The sequence below is a fragment of the Myotis lucifugus genome, unplaced genomic scaffold (assembly GCF_000147115.1).
Source record: "Myotis lucifugus unplaced genomic scaffold, Myoluc2.0 scaffold_545, whole genome shotgun sequence".
Taxonomy (NCBI): Eukaryota; Metazoa; Chordata; class Mammalia; order Chiroptera; family Vespertilionidae; genus Myotis; species Myotis lucifugus.
The window spans coordinates 146,212-164,410 of record NW_005871593.1 but is presented as its reverse complement, the minus strand read 5'-3'; the positions used below and the strand labels follow the sequence as shown (position 1 = coordinate 164,410).

The 18,199-nt window shown below is 53.3% G+C and overlaps 1 protein-coding gene and 1 long non-coding RNA gene across 2 annotated transcripts in view; one reads left to right on the top strand and one right to left on the bottom strand.

The window, feature by feature from the left end:
• The first annotated feature begins 4,727 nt into the window (after nt 1-4,727).
• LOC111823541 lies at nt 4,728-7,563 on the top strand. Its single transcript, XR_002826583.1, has 2 exons — nt 4,728-4,964; nt 6,113-7,563. It is a non-coding gene; the product is annotated as an uncharacterized LOC111823541 (long non-coding RNA).
• A 3,909-nt stretch (nt 7,564-11,472) lies between these two features.
• GLP1R (glucagon like peptide 1 receptor) overlaps nt 11,473-18,199 on the bottom strand; it is a 41,706-nt gene continuing 34,979 nt past the window's right edge. Inside the window, exons 7-11 of the mRNA XM_023745452.1 lie at nt 18,129-18,199; nt 17,943-18,031; nt 17,484-17,622; nt 16,365-16,406; nt 11,473-11,640 (exon numbers count right to left, since the gene is read on the bottom strand). Of these exons, the coding sequence (XP_023601220.1) occupies nt 11,473-11,640; nt 16,365-16,406; nt 17,484-17,622; nt 17,943-18,031; nt 18,129-18,199 (509 nt within the window). The remainder of the gene's footprint in view (nt 11,641-16,364; nt 16,407-17,483; nt 17,623-17,942; nt 18,032-18,128) is intronic.

Here is an 18,199-nt window from a genome sequence, read left to right as displayed (position 1 = left end):
ATCTTGTGAGGGTTCATTTGCATATTACCTCTTTATTATATAGAACTAGAAGGCCTGTGCACAAAAAATTGTCCACTGGCAGGGAAGGAGGGTCCCTCAGCCCAATCTGTGCCCTCTCATGGATCACGCTGCCGCTCGCCCTGCCCGCCCCGCCCACCCCGCCCAAGACAGGGCAGGCCAGGATCTCGTCTTGGGCGGTGCAGCAGGATCTGCCTGCAGAATGCAAATTAGCCGCCATCTTTGTTGGCGGTTAATTTGCATATCTTGCTGATTAGCCAATGGGAGACGTATTGGAGGTACGGTTAATTTCAATCTTTGTCTATTATTAGATAGGATTGTTAAGGTTCATAACATCTACATTCTGTTTTTTAATCATAATTTCTATTTGTTTTAGTCTTAGTCATACTATAATTGACTTTTTTACGTAATGATAAACAATGAATATATTCTCATGTGATTCACCTACAATATTGATTTTGACAGCTGCATATTTGTTTTTTGTAATATGTTTTTAATTGATTTTAGTGAGAGGAAGGGAGAGGGAGAGAGTGTTAGAAAATCAATGATGAGAGAGAATCATTGATCACCTGCCTCCTGTATGCCCCCTACTGGAGATCGAGCCTGAAACCCAGGCATGTGCCCTGACCGGGAGTTGAACTGTGACCTCCTTTTTCATGGGTCATCGCTCAAACACTGACCCACACCAGCTGGACTGCATAATATTTCTATATCAGTAAGTGTACCATTGTTTACTTAGCCAATGCCCTATTATTAAACATTTATGTTGTATCGAATGTCCACTAGTATGAATAGTATAAACCAGGCTAGCCTCTTTGAAACTTATATATTTCTAACTCCTAGAGAGGGGTGTCAAACTTTACTGAACATTCAAATCTCTGAGGATCTGCTTAAAATGCAGATTCTGGTTCTGTAGGTCTAGCCAGGGCCTAAGATTCTGCATTTCAAACAAACTCCCAGGTGCTGCTGCTGCTGCTGGTCTTTGGGACATTTTGAGTAGCAAGGTCTTGGAATATATTTTGTGTCTGTGGAATTTTGCTTAAATGAAAAAATGCTAGAAAACATTGGAATAGTGGTTCTCATTGTGTTTTGTGACAAACTTTAAGGCCTGGGCCTCCTAGGATTTGTTCCCTCCCTCCATTCAGGTCTCTCACATGTCAAAGTAGCAAACCTATTGAATGTTCATTTTGCAAGGTTACGCTTATCTTGTCAATCTCCCGACTGGCCTGGGCCTCCTGTGCATGTGTCCAGGGAGCCGATCAGATGTGCACATTGCTGTCACCTGGGGGGAAAGGCTGAGAACCAATGAGCAAATGAAGCAGAGGTCAGAGAGGTTCCCTGGAGTGAGTTGGTGCAGAGAAGCCTTTGAACTCCAAGTTGTAAGTGATATCTGCACTCCTAACCCTCGGAGGTGTGTGGTTCATTTGGTGGGCGGTTGGTGGTTTAGGTGGCTTTATTCTACCAGGCCCTACGTGACCTGGCCCTGCCTATCCTCCCAGTTCCGTTTGTCTCCTTCACCATCATCCTACACAGTAGTTTGGCAAACTTTTGTAAAGGACCAAACAATAAATAGCTTTGTTGACCATACTGTCTCTGTCACACTAGTCAATGTTGCCATTGTGAACAAATGGGTGTGCCAATAAAACTTTATTTATAAAACAAGGCAGGGGTAGGAGGGCATAGTTTGCTGACCCCTGCTCTACACAGCAAATAAGCTTCTGCTTTAGGGTTTTCCCACCTCCCCTAGATGACCCTAGGATTTGTTCCCTCCCTCCATTCAGGTCTCTCAGATGTCAATCACCTGGCAGGCCCCCTGACCACCCAGTCTACAACAGCATCCCTCCCTCAGATCTCCAGGTCATTTTTGTCACTTCCCTATGGTACATATTTCATCTAGGTGCTTTACGAATAATATTGATTATATTTTGATAATTCCTAGAGAAAAGCATATATGTTTATAGGCAGAGTAGTTTTTATGCATGTAGAAGTTTATTTACAGTGGAACATCTCTGTGGACAAAAATAGATTTGTTATACAGAGTCTGTTGTAATCATATTCCTTCTAATGACTTTCCCCCTGAGCCTGGCAGTACCAAATGTATTATATGGTAAATATAGTTTGATATGAAAGAATTGCTTTGTTCTAGAGCCTCATCAATAATAATAAAAAAAATGTCTTGAGCTATTCTGGCTCTTCTTATGGATTATACCAGGTTCTTCCCCTACATGTAATTTGCAAGATTAATGCAGCGGTTCTCAACCTGTGGGTCGCGACCCCTTTGGGGGTCGAACGACCCTTTCACATGGGTCGCCTAAGACCATATCAGATATTTACATTATGATTCATAACAGTAGCAAAATTACAGTTATGAAGTAGCAACGAAAATAATTTTATGGTTGGGGGTCACCACAACATGAGGAACTGTATTAAAGGGTCGCGACATTAGGAAGGTTGAGAACCACTGTATTAATGGAAAGAGAAGAATTTTTTCTATACAATTTGCACATAGCCCCAAAACAGAGGAGGCCTTGTGGCCTAACGAGAGGCTGGCCACTGCGGGTGAGTAGGGGATCTGGGGAGACATTTCCTGAGGAAAGATGGCCAACAGGAATGCCTGTTAGCTTTGGAGGGTCCAGTCCCAAGGAGGAGAGAGAGGTCGGGTTCTGCAGAGTCCACCAGGGTGCCGGCAACCTCGCTGCTGCGGCCTCCGGACATCTCCACCAGTGACCACTGTGAGTGAGCCGAGGGAAGTCTCCCCTGTGGGCAGCTGAGGCAGATGTGAGCCCCACGTGCCATTATGGAGATGACTCCAAATCGGGGGCATTCCTGGGTTCGGGTGGCTGGGCATACTCCCAGAGGGTCTGCACCGTGGATGCGGAACATCTCAAGAACTGTGGAGTTCTAACGTGAGGAGGACACCAAGACTCACCCGGTCAAGGAGCCGAGAGACTAAGGGCCCTCCGGTAGGTGAGGGGCTGTGTCTGAGCAGCAGGCAGCGCTCCAGCCGGGAGGATGCGAAGGAGCCGTCCTTGGCGCCACGTGTGGCATCTTACCTGAACGAGCAGCCCCATCTGCTTTGGTTGGCAGCCTTCATGACCTTTACCAATTGCTAAAAGAAGGTGCTACTGTGAAAGTTCTTGATTGCTAAGAATATTCCAACACAGTATAATTCTTAACGTAACACGATTCTTCTATATGAGTGTGCATAAATGCCTTTTCATCTGTTTTAACTGTACCTTTCCAGAGGACGGGGTTGGAAGGACATTGGTTTAGCTTAACCGGAGTGAGATGGCTTTACTTTGCTGCGCCTCCTGCATTTTGGGTCTCTCGTCTTCACTTCCCATGCCAGGATTTGAAAAATGAAAGCTGGAGGGTGGTTTCATTATAAAGTGGCGTCTAATTGGTGGGTACTTACGGGGTTCAATACATTCAGTTTTCTAGGACTTTAGAAGGTTCTGAAACTATCTGGAAGGCAAAATATATGGTGATAAACACCTGTCTTTTTAAGCCAGAAATGTACATAAATGATTATAGATTGTTGAAGCATGGACCTAAACGGTAAAGTAACTGTGGCCTTTTTGTTGTAGCTATTACATTTGTATCATTATGTTCCCAAGTCCTGAACTGTGTTTCTAATTCCACCTTAGTCACTGGAGCTAAAAAGTCTTCTCTAACTATTATTTACAGTTTCAAGTCCTTGCTCTTTTACCTTGGGGATCTGGAAAGTTAAAAAATAAATTGCTTGCCAGTGCCCTCCAGCCCACTTGAGCCCCAAAGCAATCCGTCTCTTGGCATGGGACGCTCAGTGTTTATAATTCTCAGCTATTGATTTTGTTCTTAGAGGTTGTAACACGGATAAATTCTGAGTCTGCTGGTTCTGCACGGAGAGGAGCCGCAGTAATTCATTCTAACACTGGTGCCCTGGTCAGTGGGGAAAATTTTTAATTGTTGGATTTACTCTAGACTGTGGGTCTTTTTCTCTTTCTTAAGTCGTTCTGTTAGTTAAAATGAGCCTTCGCACCAGAGAAAGTAATCTATCACAGTTTGGGATTAGAGAACTCTGCAGGGAAACAGCTCGATTTATGGAAGAAAGTTAACGCCGCCGACCAGACCTGGTTCTCCTTGGCTCCCTCCCACTGTCCACCTGTGATCCTCCTCCTTCCCACCTCTGCGTTCCCGCCCCTCTTATCCTATAGCTCTTTTTCACATTCAAACAGTCTGCTGCTTTCCTTTATTTACTTGTCTTATATTCTGGCCTCTTCATCATCTCTTTACACCTACCTGCCCACCTTTGGGGACACAATTCCTACTCCTTCCTGTCCCAGTGTTGGATCTACTTTTGCACCTTGTCAAGCTCTCTGGCTACATCTGTCACCCCTTCCAGTTTGTATTGCCTGGGCTTCCCCGCTGTCTCCGATAAGGGAGACCCACTGCTCTCAGTCTTTCCCTTTATCATGGGGGACGGGGGGAGAGGGAAGGAGGAGAGAGATTGGAAGACAGTGAACTGCGTGTGCTTCTTTTTTATTTTTTAAATATATTTTATTGATTTCAGAGAGGAAGGGAGAGGGAGAGAGAGATAGAAACATCAATGATGAAAGAGAATCATCGATTGGCTGCCTCCTGCATGCCCCCCCCTGCCCCCCACCCAGGGATCAAGCCCACAACCCAGGCATGTGCCCTTGGCCAGAATCGAACCTGGGACCCTTCAGTCTGCAGGCTGACGCTCTATCTATTGAGCCAAATCAGCTAGGGCATGCATGTGCTTCTGGCATTGGCTTTTGAGAGGAGAGTGAGGGAAAATTTGGGGAGGGAGGTGATTCCCACCCCTGGGAATGCCGACACAGATGGCATATGAGTGAGACTGTCACAGATTCTGAGTGGAACTCAGTCACCCCCTCCTGTGGGGCATCATCGCTGAATACAGCTTTATATTGCAGGTGAACAGGGTGAGTCTGGAGACCAAGAATCCTCATCTGTTACCCCCATGGCTGAGCCTCTGAAGGGCAGGGCAGGGCAGCTCCCCTCGCCCTTTCCTCAGCCTCGGGTTACGCCCTGTTAAGCCAGAGTGCACCCTCTTTTCCCGAGGTTGCAGCTACCTGACTTTCAGGGTCTTACCAATGTGGTCATTACAGCTGAGACTCAAACAACATGGGGGTTAGAGGCACCGAATCCTCCCTCACCCCCATTGAAAACCCACGTGCAATTTGACTCCCCCAAACCTTCCCTATAGCTGTCCCTCGGTATCTGCCGGGGGGGGGGGGTGGCTCCAGCACCCATGAATGCTCAGCCCCTCGTATGAAATGATGTAGAGCAATGATACAGTCGGCGCTTGGCCTCTGTAGACTTGCAATTCCCTCTCGTAGGAGAGCGCATTCTCCCTAATTCCTCCACCATTGATTGGTTCCCACCCTGGGTTGAAAATACTGGTTTTGATTTGCGGTTGGTTGAATCCACAGATGAATTAGAAATGCAGGGATAGGGAGGGGTGCTGTGTATTCTGTGAAAAAGCTCTGAGCACCAGTGGCCCCACGCAGTTCAAACCTGCGTTTCTCAAGGGCCAGCTGCATTGGTTTGGGCAGGTGTTTTCCGGGGATGGGAAGGGGAAACAGTTTGAGCTCTAGCCTGTCCTGCTGAGTGTCAGGGCGAGATGCAGAGAGGTGACAATAGCAACAGTGTGGGGGTGGGGGTTGGGGGGGGGATGAAGTTGAAAGCAAGGTTGGTGCAGAAACTCCAAAATGCAAATGTTCTGTCTGCCAGCAGGAGCTGGCTACATTTGTAGTTTGCTCTCAGAGTAAGAATTAAATCTGTTTGAAAGGAACAATGGCCACAGCTTGTCTAAAAAGAAGGCGTGTTTAAGGAGACCTTCAGAGAAGTACATTCATTTTCTAACGGTAACTGAATGGTGGAGGAATTAGGGAGAATGGGCTCTGCTGTGAGAGGGAATTGCAAATCTGGAGGGCGAGCAAAGATTTAAGTTGGTGAAAAGTTCATTTTTCTGAAGATGAATCTCTAACCAGCAGCTCCATTCAAATTCTGTGTCTGCTTTGCAAACAAGGTTCCTGCTTTAATGGCTTTTTCGTTGTTGTTGTTAAAGAAATGGACTTAATGGACTGAGTTCATTTAGATGGAGGATCAAATGAATGAGTGGAATCAGAAGACATCCATTTGGCCGTCAGTCTTTGTTTAAGCCACTCGACCACCCAACTTCTCTACTGAAATGGCATCGCAGTCCCCGTATAAAGTCTGCGGCGGAGACATGAGTACGTGCTAAGTGCTTTGAAGATGAACATCACCACGCGAAAGTGAGCAAGGTTTCTTCCTGGGGCTGGAAACGGCATCTTTTGTGTTTTCCTGCTGCGCCGTGAGTCACCTCGGTTGACACTGCAGAAAATTTCCTCTCCCAACAGAAGAGCAGGACACAGTGGTGACAGCCTTTTATTGGGTTTGCCAGGCCAATTAAGAAAGAGCCGGAGCCCGTTCACATCTGGACAAGGGATTACACACCGGGCACATTTGCTACCTATGGATGCAGGTCACATTTTACATGAATCTGTACATTAAGAAATTGCATGACAATTATCTTATTGAGACATGCATGAGGAGCAACCATCCCCTCAAAGCACTGAAGACCGACAAAAAGCACTGTCCCTCCAGCAAGCTTGGCTCACCTCTCTCAGTGCATGTAAAGATCCCATCAAGCCCTCGCCCAAACCAAGGGGACGTTGAGCTTTATCTGCTTGGAAGATGTGAGTATTTTTAGTGGGAGGAGCTTAGAAGAACGGCAGGTTTGGAAGTGAAGTGTGAACCGTTGGGCAAGACCCAGCCCCGTCTGTCTGTCTGAATCTGGCCCCGACCGACCAGCCCACTGGCTCCCAGGGAAAGGAGCCAGCAAGGTGTCCCATGTCCCAGGCTTGGCAGGAGTTCTCCTCCCCACACCCAAATACCTCGTTTGTCTGTTTTCCGCCTGCCACCTGCTGGGACACAGTGATAATCAGTCATGCTAGGTTGTCGGTTGACAATTACTGAGTTTTGACAGGCCCCTTCAGGAAGATTGCACGACCCCCATGCAAGTTCGGATCCGAGCCACTGGTGGCCGCGCTCCTCTTTGCGCCCAGTGGGGAACTCGGTGCGTCACTGTCAGCCTGGTAGCACCTCCCTCCCAGCTGCACCCCTCAATTGGTCACAGCTGAGAGAGGCATTCACAGCATGGCGAGCAGGGGCCACTCCCACTGAGGGAGGAGTGTGGGGAGCTCACTGTGGGGAGGGGGCTGAGGGAGGGAGTCGTGGGGGTGGAGAGGCGGTTGGATGCATCAGAGGGAATTGCAGAGCTGCTGGATGAGGTCCTGAAAACGGGCTAAAATGACCAAGGGGAGGAGAGAAACTCCTCTCGGACAGATTCAGATGCAGGCAAAGTCCAAGAGACCTGGAGGAGTTAATGGGAAAATAATTCTTATCTGCTTCCTGCCAATCTGTAGCCATTGACAGAGCAGAAGTAATTATAGATACTGTAGACGCATGCAGCATTAAGTAAAGTGTTTCAAATTACACTGCTTAACAACGCTTCCTGGTGCGGCCCTGCTCGGCCGAGTGCGTGGAGCCAGCAGGTCACGCTGCAGGGCATGGTGCGGTCGCTTGCAGAAGTTTCTCCCTCTGTGCATGTTGCTTCCCAAGAAAACTTGCTCCAGTGAAAAGAAGAAAAAAAGACGATACTAATTTGGTTTCTGTTGAATATTTAGAATGTCATTCACATAGTTGTCTTAGCAGAGTAAGCTGCCATATTTGGAGGATTTTCATAGTTTGCCTTGTAGGAGCCAAAAGCCGGGTCAGCACTGAAGATTAGAATCAATTCAGTGGAGGGAAAATAAACCTTTGGAATAGGTTTTGCCTTCCCGGAGCACGTAGCAGGCATTAGCAATAATGGGAGCGCTGTCTGCGCATGGAGAGGAAGCATCTATCGCTCAGACTCCCACACGTCCTCGCCCGGGGTTGTGTGGTCCCATAACCTTCACAGTGGGTGGGAAGATTCTAGATTCATCATCTCCTAACTTTATGCTGCTATGTGCAGGAACACACACACACACACACACACACACACACACACACACACACACACACGAGTGTTCTTTCGTTGTGGAAGAGACGGAGGACAAGGAGATGGAAGCTGCTGAAACAGCCCACATGGATGAGGTGACCGAGCCTCGCTGGGCACGGACGTGAACTGACCTATTTGCCCTTCGTGGTGGCTGTGCCATCTTTGCCCGGCTAAAGTTGCCCAGTTTGCTGGTCTTCTCCCACTTCAGGAAGCACTGCAGAAAACAAAAGAGGGCCAGGACCTTTCCTAGGGCTCCTTCAGTCCCTTCTGTGTGTCTGCCAGTACTTCTCGAACAAGTGCAGGGGCAGCAGGAAACAGGAAGCCAGGCCATGGAAGAGCGCTGGCACTGGCTGTTTCTATGCCACTGGCTGTTTCTATGCGTATGCGTGCCTTACGCATTTCATTTCTTAATTTTAAGACAAGGATGAGTGAAGTATGGCATAGAGATAATAAAGCGCACTCTACCCTTGTCTCGGTAAAATAAATCACCACGGACATGGCACCTACATTTGCTGCTGTTTGCTCTCTAGCGGAAACCCAGATAACAGCTAAATTTTACTGAGAGCATCTGTGTAGCCATTTATACTTTTCACCTTTCCTTGCTAGAGGCCTCACTGGTCGAGAGGCAGGAGCTGGCCGGGGTCCTGGCCCAGCTCAGCCACCACCTAGCACTGTGACTTTGGGCAGGTCAGCTCTGCCAGCCTCCCTCCTCACCGCAGCTCAGGCAGGAGGGCTCTCCAAGGTCGTTCCTGCGCTCGAGTCCTGGAGAACTCCACCAGGGTGGTGCTCAGCAAGAACTGCATTGAGGCGATCGAAAATCATGCCACAACCTGTAAAGGCCTTTGAAAGGGAAGGAAACGTTGCAACATGTGGTTTGTTTCAGTTCTGTGATTTAGCTGCTCCAAAGATTGAAATGGCAAGGACAGGCTGACAGGATTGAAGCCCCTCACAAGTCGAGGGAGCTGGCCAGAGTGCTGAATCCAGACCTTGAGGGCTGCTCAGCTCCCAGCTGGTCAGCAGTAATTCCCTCAGCACAGAGGCAGGCAAGGGTGTTCTCAGCAAGCTCCAGACCCAGAGCATCAGGCATGCAAACAGCTGGTGGATTCCGGAGTCCATTGCATTCGATGGTTCCCAGGTCTGTTAGGACTGTGTTTTATTTAGGACAGTTTGGGAACAGCTTTGGAAGGAGTGCCCTGCTGTTCAAATGAATATTAATAGTGTGGGTCTTGGCGCAAAGAAAATATTTTCTTCAGTTCAGTATCTGGTAAGTATCCAAGAAGGAAAAAGTCCCTTGGTGTTAAAAGGCTTGGGATGCGAGGGCATGATGAGCCTTCTGAAATCAGGAATCGCCAGTACCAGCCGGGAAAAGAACTGTGCTTACCAAACTGCCTGAGCTTCCCAGGTGCCCCCTAACTAAACACTGTCTCCCCTCAACAACTTTTTTCTTGCAGAAAATACCAATGTGTCTCTTTCTTTGTTGCTGTGCAGTGTATCAATAGTCTCAAAATCTTCCAAAACCGAAATGCTTGCATCAGAGCTGTACCGCCCCCCCTCCCCCATCACCACCCCAGTGCTCAGCACCCGTCCCCACTCCAGAAAGAGAGCCACCGAGTGGTGCCCGCCGGGAAGGCTGCCTGACTCCAGGGAGGCGGGTCTGTCCCTGTCCCCACCATTGAGGAGGCAGTAGGCACAGTTCTTCTTTAGCCCGAGGCCCAGCTTCCCTATTAACATAGACACAACACTTCGCTGAAGCTGAGGTATAAGAAATTTTCTGCTTGACATGTTTTATGTCCCATTATTATTTTCCCTGCACGTCACATGCCTCTGGTGAGAACATGTCTGGTGCAAGGTTTTGGGGGAGGGCCCCCCCACACGCACTTAAACCAGAGAAGGAGGGAGAGATGGGCTCATACAGCAGTTCATCGGAAGCCTCTCCCTCAGCTCTCCCAGGAGGTCGGGACTCCAGAGAGGTCTGTCCTGCTGGAAACTTCTCGGCACCCGTCCACGCTGTCACCAGCCTCCCAGGGTGGCTGGCTCCCCCTTTTCTGGGAATCTACGGTGCTGCTACATGTCTGCTTTCTCATCGTGGCTGCGGCAGGAGTAATAGGTTACTGCTGCGCATGACTTATGGGATGAGACCGGAGGCAGGGCAAACATTAATCGGCTCTGAGTGTGGAGGAGTCCAATCAGTGACAACCTCCTCCCCCCGACCCCCACACCCCAACAACATCACCACCACCACCACGATTTAGTTCTTGTTTTCATCAGGTGGGAGAGACCAGAATGGCACATTTGCACATAGACTATTCACAGCAATGAAGAAAAGTGGATGGAGTCTATACAAGCTCCCCAGTGGGGGGATTTCAGAGGGAGGAAACCCAGAGCAGGGGAAGCCTGTCTCCATGGTAACAGTGGGGCCTGGCAGTTGTCCCACAAGAGGTCCCATTTCCTAAAGTTAGAGGAGGCACCCAAACTCCCATGCAAAACACAGAATCTGGTCAGAAGTCAGAGCATTTCCACAGGGTGGTGCGTGCACCCTCTTGGGCCCTGGGTCTCCGTCAGCGGCGGGTAATCGAAGTCCCTGACGTGGATGTTGTTGGAGCTCCTAGGGGAACCCAGAGGGCTCCTGAGCATCTCCAGAAGAGACTCATGCACAGGGGCGGGCTCCCCGGGAGTGGGCCTGCCCGGTTCCCTGGGCGTGGCAGGGGCCGGCACCAAAGCAACTCAGAGAGACGCCCAGGAGAAGTGGGCGGCAGCGAAGAAACCCGCAGGCATCTTCTCGACGTGACCCACAGCCATTTCTAGAAACAGCTGCTGGTCGCAGCCCCAACAAACTCTGCAAAGAGAAGCTGGTGGAAAGCTGAGGGGCAGCTGAGGGGAACCAGTGACCCGGACACGTGTACATCATCCCTGACCGAGGAGGCAGATGGGCTGGGGCCCCCACCCCGAGGCGGCTGCGGCTGCATTACCCAGCTCTCGTCTGGCTGAGGTTATGTCCGTCCGCCTCTCAGGACCACCTCCTCCGACAGCCGCAGTCCCACTAATAAGCCATTGACCTCAAGTTTGAGTCTGGGGCTGATTTGCTGCTGTCTGGGGGAACCCCAGGGGCCTGTGGCTTAACGGGAAGAGATCCTCATTTTAGCAGCAATAGCTTTTCCTCTCTTCCCGCCACAGTGATCAAATTAGCAGCTGCTTCTCCTCAGAGAAAATGTGTCCGCGTCCCGGAGGCATTGCCCATTTGCCTGTCTGATGGGTTGGGGAAGGGGCACCCTTCCCCGGCCCCGCCCGGGAGGGTCTCCCCGACCTGGGAGGGCGGGTGCTGGGGAGGGTCTCCCCCACCTGGGAGGACAGGTGCCGCAGGCTTAGCTGCAGGAGGCCTGGCAGGTGGCGGAGTACACGCTGCTCCCCACTGTGGCCCCGCTGCTCAGGCTGCTGGTGGGACACTGCAGGGGCTTCATGCTGCTGTCCCTCTGCATGTGCAGGCGCTCGAGCCGCCAGCGCTCCCACCTCTTCCGGAACTCCAGCTGGACCTTCCGTGGGAAAAGGAGGGGGACAAAAGCCATCATGCAACCCGACTGCCCACAGGATGGCCGTTATTACATTAGCAGGAAGGGAAGCATCCACTGCATTGCATTAAGAGACACAAGTCAAGGCCTTCGGGCGCCTAAATTAATATCCCAATAAAACTGTTTATTGTTGTCTCCTATTTTCCGCCTGAACTCAGGAGGGAGATGGGCTTGATGGCTTAGTCGGTCCCTTCCATCTCTAAACTCTGACTCGCCAGGCACCTTTACCATCCATCTCGGGATCACTTAGCCGAAGAGAACGGGAGGGAGAAAGGCGGGGAGACGAGGGGGAGACGAGAAGGAGAGAGAATCTTCTGACTTTTCAGCTTGGACGACAGAGGAGAGGGAAGCATGCCGCCACCCCCCCCCCCTCACGGTGCCAGCCCCGGCCCTGGCTCCCTTGGGAAAAGCCTTCTCAAGAGGCTTGGTGCTTGGGGACCACATTGTTGGGCACAGAGATATGGGCTTGTGGCCATGCCCTGGCGATCCAGGTCCCCCAGGGGCTGCTGGGACCTGCACATCCAGCCCAGGGCGCCTGGAGGGCTCCTCTGGGGACGTTCCCATAAGTGCTTCCCAGAACTTCTCCTGTGCCCCACCCTGGCACCCAGGCCTCCCCACACCGGAATGTTCGGGGCCTGATTCCTCCCTTTCCGGCCCCCGCCACCTGGATGGCCAGCTGCCAGCAGCTGGAGGAAGCAGCTCGCTGCCAATGCCCCATCCGTCCCTGCACAAACACCCCTCTTCTCCTGCTGCTGCAGGGCCGACATCTACCCAGCTGAGCCCATCAACACTGCTCACCACCCCTTAAAAGAATGTCTTCTGCACTGAGTGGAGAGGAGGTGCCAAGGGCCTGCCTGCCAGGACGGGCCAGGTGCCCCAGGCCACGCCATGGAGCCCAGGCCCGGGTGCTGAGGAAGGGGGAGTGGACACGTGTAGCCCCCGCCATGCGCCAGCTCCCTGCCCAGCAGAGTGTGTGTAGAGTGTGTGCTCACAGCTGCGACAGGGACATCTGAGACAATGGTGGCCTCTGCAGCAGCCATTAACTGGGGGTGTGAGGGGAGAGATGGTAAACTGAGGCACATCCATGGGCAGCCACCCCAGGGACTGAAGGGGTCTCTTGGACCCCAGCAGGAAACCGGACAGGACCAGGGCTCCCCAGTGTGCTGGCACCGTGCCTCTGTGCCCATCAGCCTCGGCACTTTTCCCGAACCTCTGCTGCGGTCCCTCATTACACAGCATCGGTTATTGGGAGCTACTACATGCAGCATTTTCCATGGATTATTTTAGTTAAATTTCACAGCAATCCTGTGAACAGCTCCTGGCAGAGGGCACTGAGGTGCATGGCATTTAAGTATTTCTCTGGGCCCGGCTGGCCTGGCTCGGTGGTGGAGCCAGGAGGTCACAGAGTCCCGTTAGGGCACATGCCCGGGGTTACAGGAGGCAGCCGATCAATGATTCTCTCTCATTAATGTTTCTATCTCTCTCTCCCTCTCCCTCTCTGAAATCAATAAAAAATCTATTTAAAAAATATTTCTCTGGGTCTCAGCCAGGATTTGAACTGATCGGGGCTGGCTCCAAAGCCAGTCTCCTACCCGCCGCCCCTGCCTCCCCTGACAATCTCGGCCATACTTGTTTCTGTCTCCCCTTCCCCCCCAATCAGGTGGGAGGGCCAGCACCACACCTTCCTCACCTCACTTGTCCTGAACCTGACACAGTGCCCGGCATACAGTCGGTACTCAATAAGTGTTTCTTAAAGGAGCCGAATGAATGAGTAACGAATAAGCACCTGACGTTGGGCTCCTTGTTACCGAGTTATTACGATGGAGCCACACGGACACCGACGCAAGTGTGGACCTGTTCCAGCGCTGCACCCCAAAGTTCACCCCCATCCCTGCCTCCCACAGCCTCTGTGGCTGGGCACCGAGCCAGGCTCTGGGGTTGGGGTAAAGCTCATTCACCACCATCTGCACTTGGGGAGAGAGGCAAGGCGACTGCCGGCCACACAGCCAGGCAGTGTCAGAACGGGACCAGCAAGCAGGCTCCGGAGTCAGAGAACAGGAGCCGTCACAAGTTCACCAGGGCCACCCCTCCCTGGGCCTGCTCCCCGCCCATCGGCCGCAGGTGCCGGGCAGCCATGCAGGACCAATGCCTGGGCCATCTTTTCTCTTTGGGTCACAAGCACCTGGCATTGCCATGGCAACCCTGGGCCTGGAGGACAGGCCTCGGCCCAGGAGCCACGGGTGCCTTTGTGGCCCAGTGATGGTGACAGGTCTGTCCTCATGCCGGGAGCTACAGGGCACGAGGCGTCTCCACGAGGGTGTAAAGGTGCACGGGTGGGGCCTCCTGGACCCCAAGGCAGGAGCCTGGGAGAGGTCAGCAGGGATCTGGTGATCAGGGGTCAAGTTATTTGCCAAGAGCAGAGCGGGGGTATGGAGTTAGGAGAAGTGACTGAGACAGGGTCCAGGTGAGAGGGTCCAGGTGAGACGCTCCACAGAAGTGGTGGGGAGCCTTTGCACAGGTGCGGGGGTGAGCGTGTGCTGCCAGCAGGGCTCTGGGGGAAGGGGAGAGATAAGTGGGAAGTGGGACTGGGGGATCGAGTGAGAAGTGGCAGCAAGGAGCCCTATTCTCTCCTCACAGGCCTCTGCCCCCCTGCCGAGCACACGTGGGAGGGGATACCCGCCACCCTGCCCGCCACCCTTCCCGTCCCCCAGAGCTTTGGGCCAGGCGGCACACCACCCCTCTGGCCGTGCCACCCCTGCAGGGAATGCCATCCCTCTGAGTGTCCTCTGCACCCGCCTTCCCTCCTTGCCTGGCCCACCCCACCCCAGAGTCTGGCCAGCCCTCTGAGACCTGCCCTGATGATGGGCGAGAACCTGGTTATGGGCCACCCTGTGCCTGGTGCTGCCTCCACCTCCCCAGTCCCAGCAGCCCCGACGCATGCGTAGGCTCCCTCCCACAGCCTGCGAGCTCTACCACCTTCTAGCCATCGAATGGGGGCGATTCATTCCACTTGGCGCAGACTGAATTTTCTCATCTGTAACATGGGGATAACATCTATTACACAGGATTGGATTCACTAGAACCCTTGAGCACCTTATACACAGCAAGCGCTCCGGAGGTGTCTCCCTCCCTTTTAGAGATCTGAGTCCACGCCCTGTGAGCATTACTTCCTCCTTTTTGTAGACGAGGAAACTGAGGTTCAGAGTGGGCCTGTCACTCACCCCGTGTCACACAGCTCACTAGGTGATGGGGCCTGGCCCAGAGCGGAAATCTGATGCCATTGCCCACATCCTTCATCCTTCCTGCTGCATCACATTGCTTCTTTGGGCATCTCATGGATCCCTGAAACTCCAGGGTCCCCACCGCTGCTCCCCTTGTCCCCCACGCCCAGAGCAAAAGTACAATTTGCATGAACATGCAGATTTTAAGATCTCCGAGCTCCGATCCCGGACTCAGTGACACAGAAACCACATGGAGAGCTAAGTCTTTGACGAACAGTGTCCCTGGGCCACCTGAGCTCTGGCCCATTGAGGCAAGCCCTCACCTGGAGTGACCTGGATGCAGTTACCAGAGGCCTCAGTCTCCCCCCAGACTGTGGGGAGGGGTGCCTACCTTCTCTTCCCTGCTGGGGGTCAGGCCTCTTGTGGAAACTTCCCCAGGCGGCCCTGTGCTGCCTGTGGGACTCTTATTTGTGGAAGATGTGTGTGTGTGTGTGTGTGTGTGTGTGTGTGTGTGTGTGTGTGTCGGGGGTGGGGGGAGCTGTGAGATTTGTGATCTCCACTTCGATGACTTGGGGGTGTTCCAGCTCTAGCACAAAGCTGGGTACTTTGGAGCAAGCAGCCTCCCCCAGGGACCCACAGACACAGACACCCCTCTTCCCAGGAGCCGGCCATCCTAGAGGCTGTGGTCCCATGGGGTCTCCAGGAGAGGGTGTGGGGTCAGCCAGAACCCCTCCTCCCAGCCCAGCAGCCAGAAGGCCACGGGGGAGCTCCCGTGCGGCCCGGGCTCTGGCCTGCCTACAAGAAGGACAGCTGGCTTTCTTCCAGGCAGAACTCACTGGAGTCCTGGCCCTGCCACTCTTTCCGGGCCAAACCCGGCATGTTTCTTAGTCTCTGACCTTCAGTGTTCTCAGGTGTGAACACGGGGATGTCAAACCCGAATTTTAGCAGGGCTTTTTGGGGAAGAGGCTGTGACAATGAACTGAGACAGTGATTATTAAAGCCCCAAGTCTGGGTGTGGACACGTCTATTGAGTCACCTCGTAACAGTCTCACCACCTGTTCACTCAGGGAGGTGACAGGGTGACTGGGCTTTAAGGGCTGGAATCAGGAGAAGTGACTGACTTAAGAGCAGCTGTCACAGAGAGCTACCCAATGGGGCTTAGACCCCGGCACAGTGTAGGCACAGGGCACAGAAGTGCTCCTTACCATGAGGCTGGGTCATCCCCAAACTCACAGATGGTTAGGTATGCCTGCACGTGTGTGTGCGTGTGCGTGTGTGTGTGTGTGAGAGAGAGAGGTGGGGGGAGGGAGAGAGAGAGAGAGAGAGAGAGAGAGAGACCCACACACAGAAAACTGGGTTTGCTAAGTAGGGGTCTGAGCTGGAAGGCTGTGGGGGTCCCCACTGAACAGCTCCAGAACCCCGAGGGTGGCAGCCTAGCAGGGTGCCCACACCCCTCCTCAGGCTTACCTCGTTGTTGACAAAGCAGTACAAGATGGCCACCATCAGCCCCTGGAAACGAGAGGTGCGTCAGCAGGGAGGAGGCGGGAGGAGGCGGGACGAGGGAGAGGCGCGGGGGGGGGGGGGGCGGGGGGGGGGCGGGGAGGCCGGCACCCTGCAGATGGCCCCGGTCCCCAGCTCCATGGGCCTCCAGCCACAGCCTTCCCTGCTCAGACTGGGAAGCCCGGAGCTGGGGGGCTCCTCTCCTCTCCTTTCTACAGGGATGAGAAGTCCTCTTGCCCAGATGCTCCAGGAGCCCTTCCGTCTCCCTTAGAGGACAATGGGCCCAGAAAGGAGGGACCTCTGACCGTGCGGATTGCCCCGGCCCAGCCCCATGTTCACTCAGGAGACACGTGCTCCAGAACTCCGATCTGTGTGTGTGAGTATGTGTGCTCATGTGTGCATCTGTGTGTGTGCACGTGTGTTTGCGTGTGACTGTGACTGTGTGTGAGTACATGTGTGTGTCTGCGTGTGTGTCTCTCTCTGTGTGCATGTACCTGTGAGTGTGTGTATGTGAGTATGTGAGTGCACATGCGCACGTGTGTGTCTCTGTGTGTATGAGAATATGCATGCACATATGTGCATGTGTCTGCATGTCTCTGTGTGCATGTGAGTATGTGTACACGTGTGTCTGCATGTGACTGTGACTGTGTGTGCGTGTGTGTCTCTCTGTGTGTGCATGCATGTGTGAGTGTGTGCATGTGAGTGTGTGTGCAAGTGCACACACAGGCCCGCATGCTGGTGGCCATCCCATGACCTTCCTGAGAGGCTGGGACCAGCTTCTTATGTTCCTACGCCCCCACTGACACTCGCACCCCCGAAGCAGCATCTGCTAATACTAGTGGAGAAGACCAATTCGTGGCTGGGTGCCCACGGCTACATCCGGAAAGGCTTCATGTCAATGTGCTTTCTAAAGACTGGCCTGGGCATTGGGGCACCTGGGGATTCCAGCTCAGGCTCAGCTCCAACCACATAACCTGGGCAAGGACCACTTTCCTCCAGGCCTCGCTGCCTATCTGCCTGCTGCCGGCTGGCTCTGCCCCACCCTCACTCTAGGACATCGCAGGGAAGGGCCCCCGCCATGCTCACCTGGAAGGAGGTGAAGGAGAGCTCTGTGAGCAGCTTGATGAAGCGCAGGGTCCCCCGGGCGTGCTCGTCCATCACGAAGGCAAAGATGACCTCGTGGGTGCCCAGCAGGGGGATGAGCGTCAATGTGGACTTGGCAAGTCTGGAGGGGGGTGGAGATGTCATTCTGGGCCTCCCCCATGAACTCTTCTCCCTTTCTGTGCCCCAAACCCCCACCAAGGCCTGGCATCTGGTCAGTCACCCTCCCACCCCAATACCTGGGACAGGCTGCCTGGAGGGAGGGAGGTAGCGGCCGAGCCCCCCAGAGCCCAGGAGCTGCCCAGATACAGGGAGGAGGGCAAGGCGTGGGTCCCAGGTGAGGCCCAGGTGGGAGAAGGTCACGCAGCCTTAAGCTGGGCACCCGGGATCGGTCTCTGCGGGAAGGAAGGCGGAGGGTGCCCGGCAGAGCCGGCGGTCACGCACCTGCACTTGATGTCCGTCTTGCACATGAGGTTGGCTTTCAGCTTGGACACCACGATGCAGATGACCCGGACAAAGATGAGGAAGTTCACCTGCAGGGCAGACGGGAGGGTGGCCGGAGGCCTTGTCACAACACACTTCCCCAGGCCTCCCCAGCACCCCCAGGGCCACCCCCACACCACCACTCACCCCAATGGCGAAGAGAATGGGCAGCCGGATAATGAGCCAGTAATTCATGTTTGAGTTCCTGGTCCAGCAGC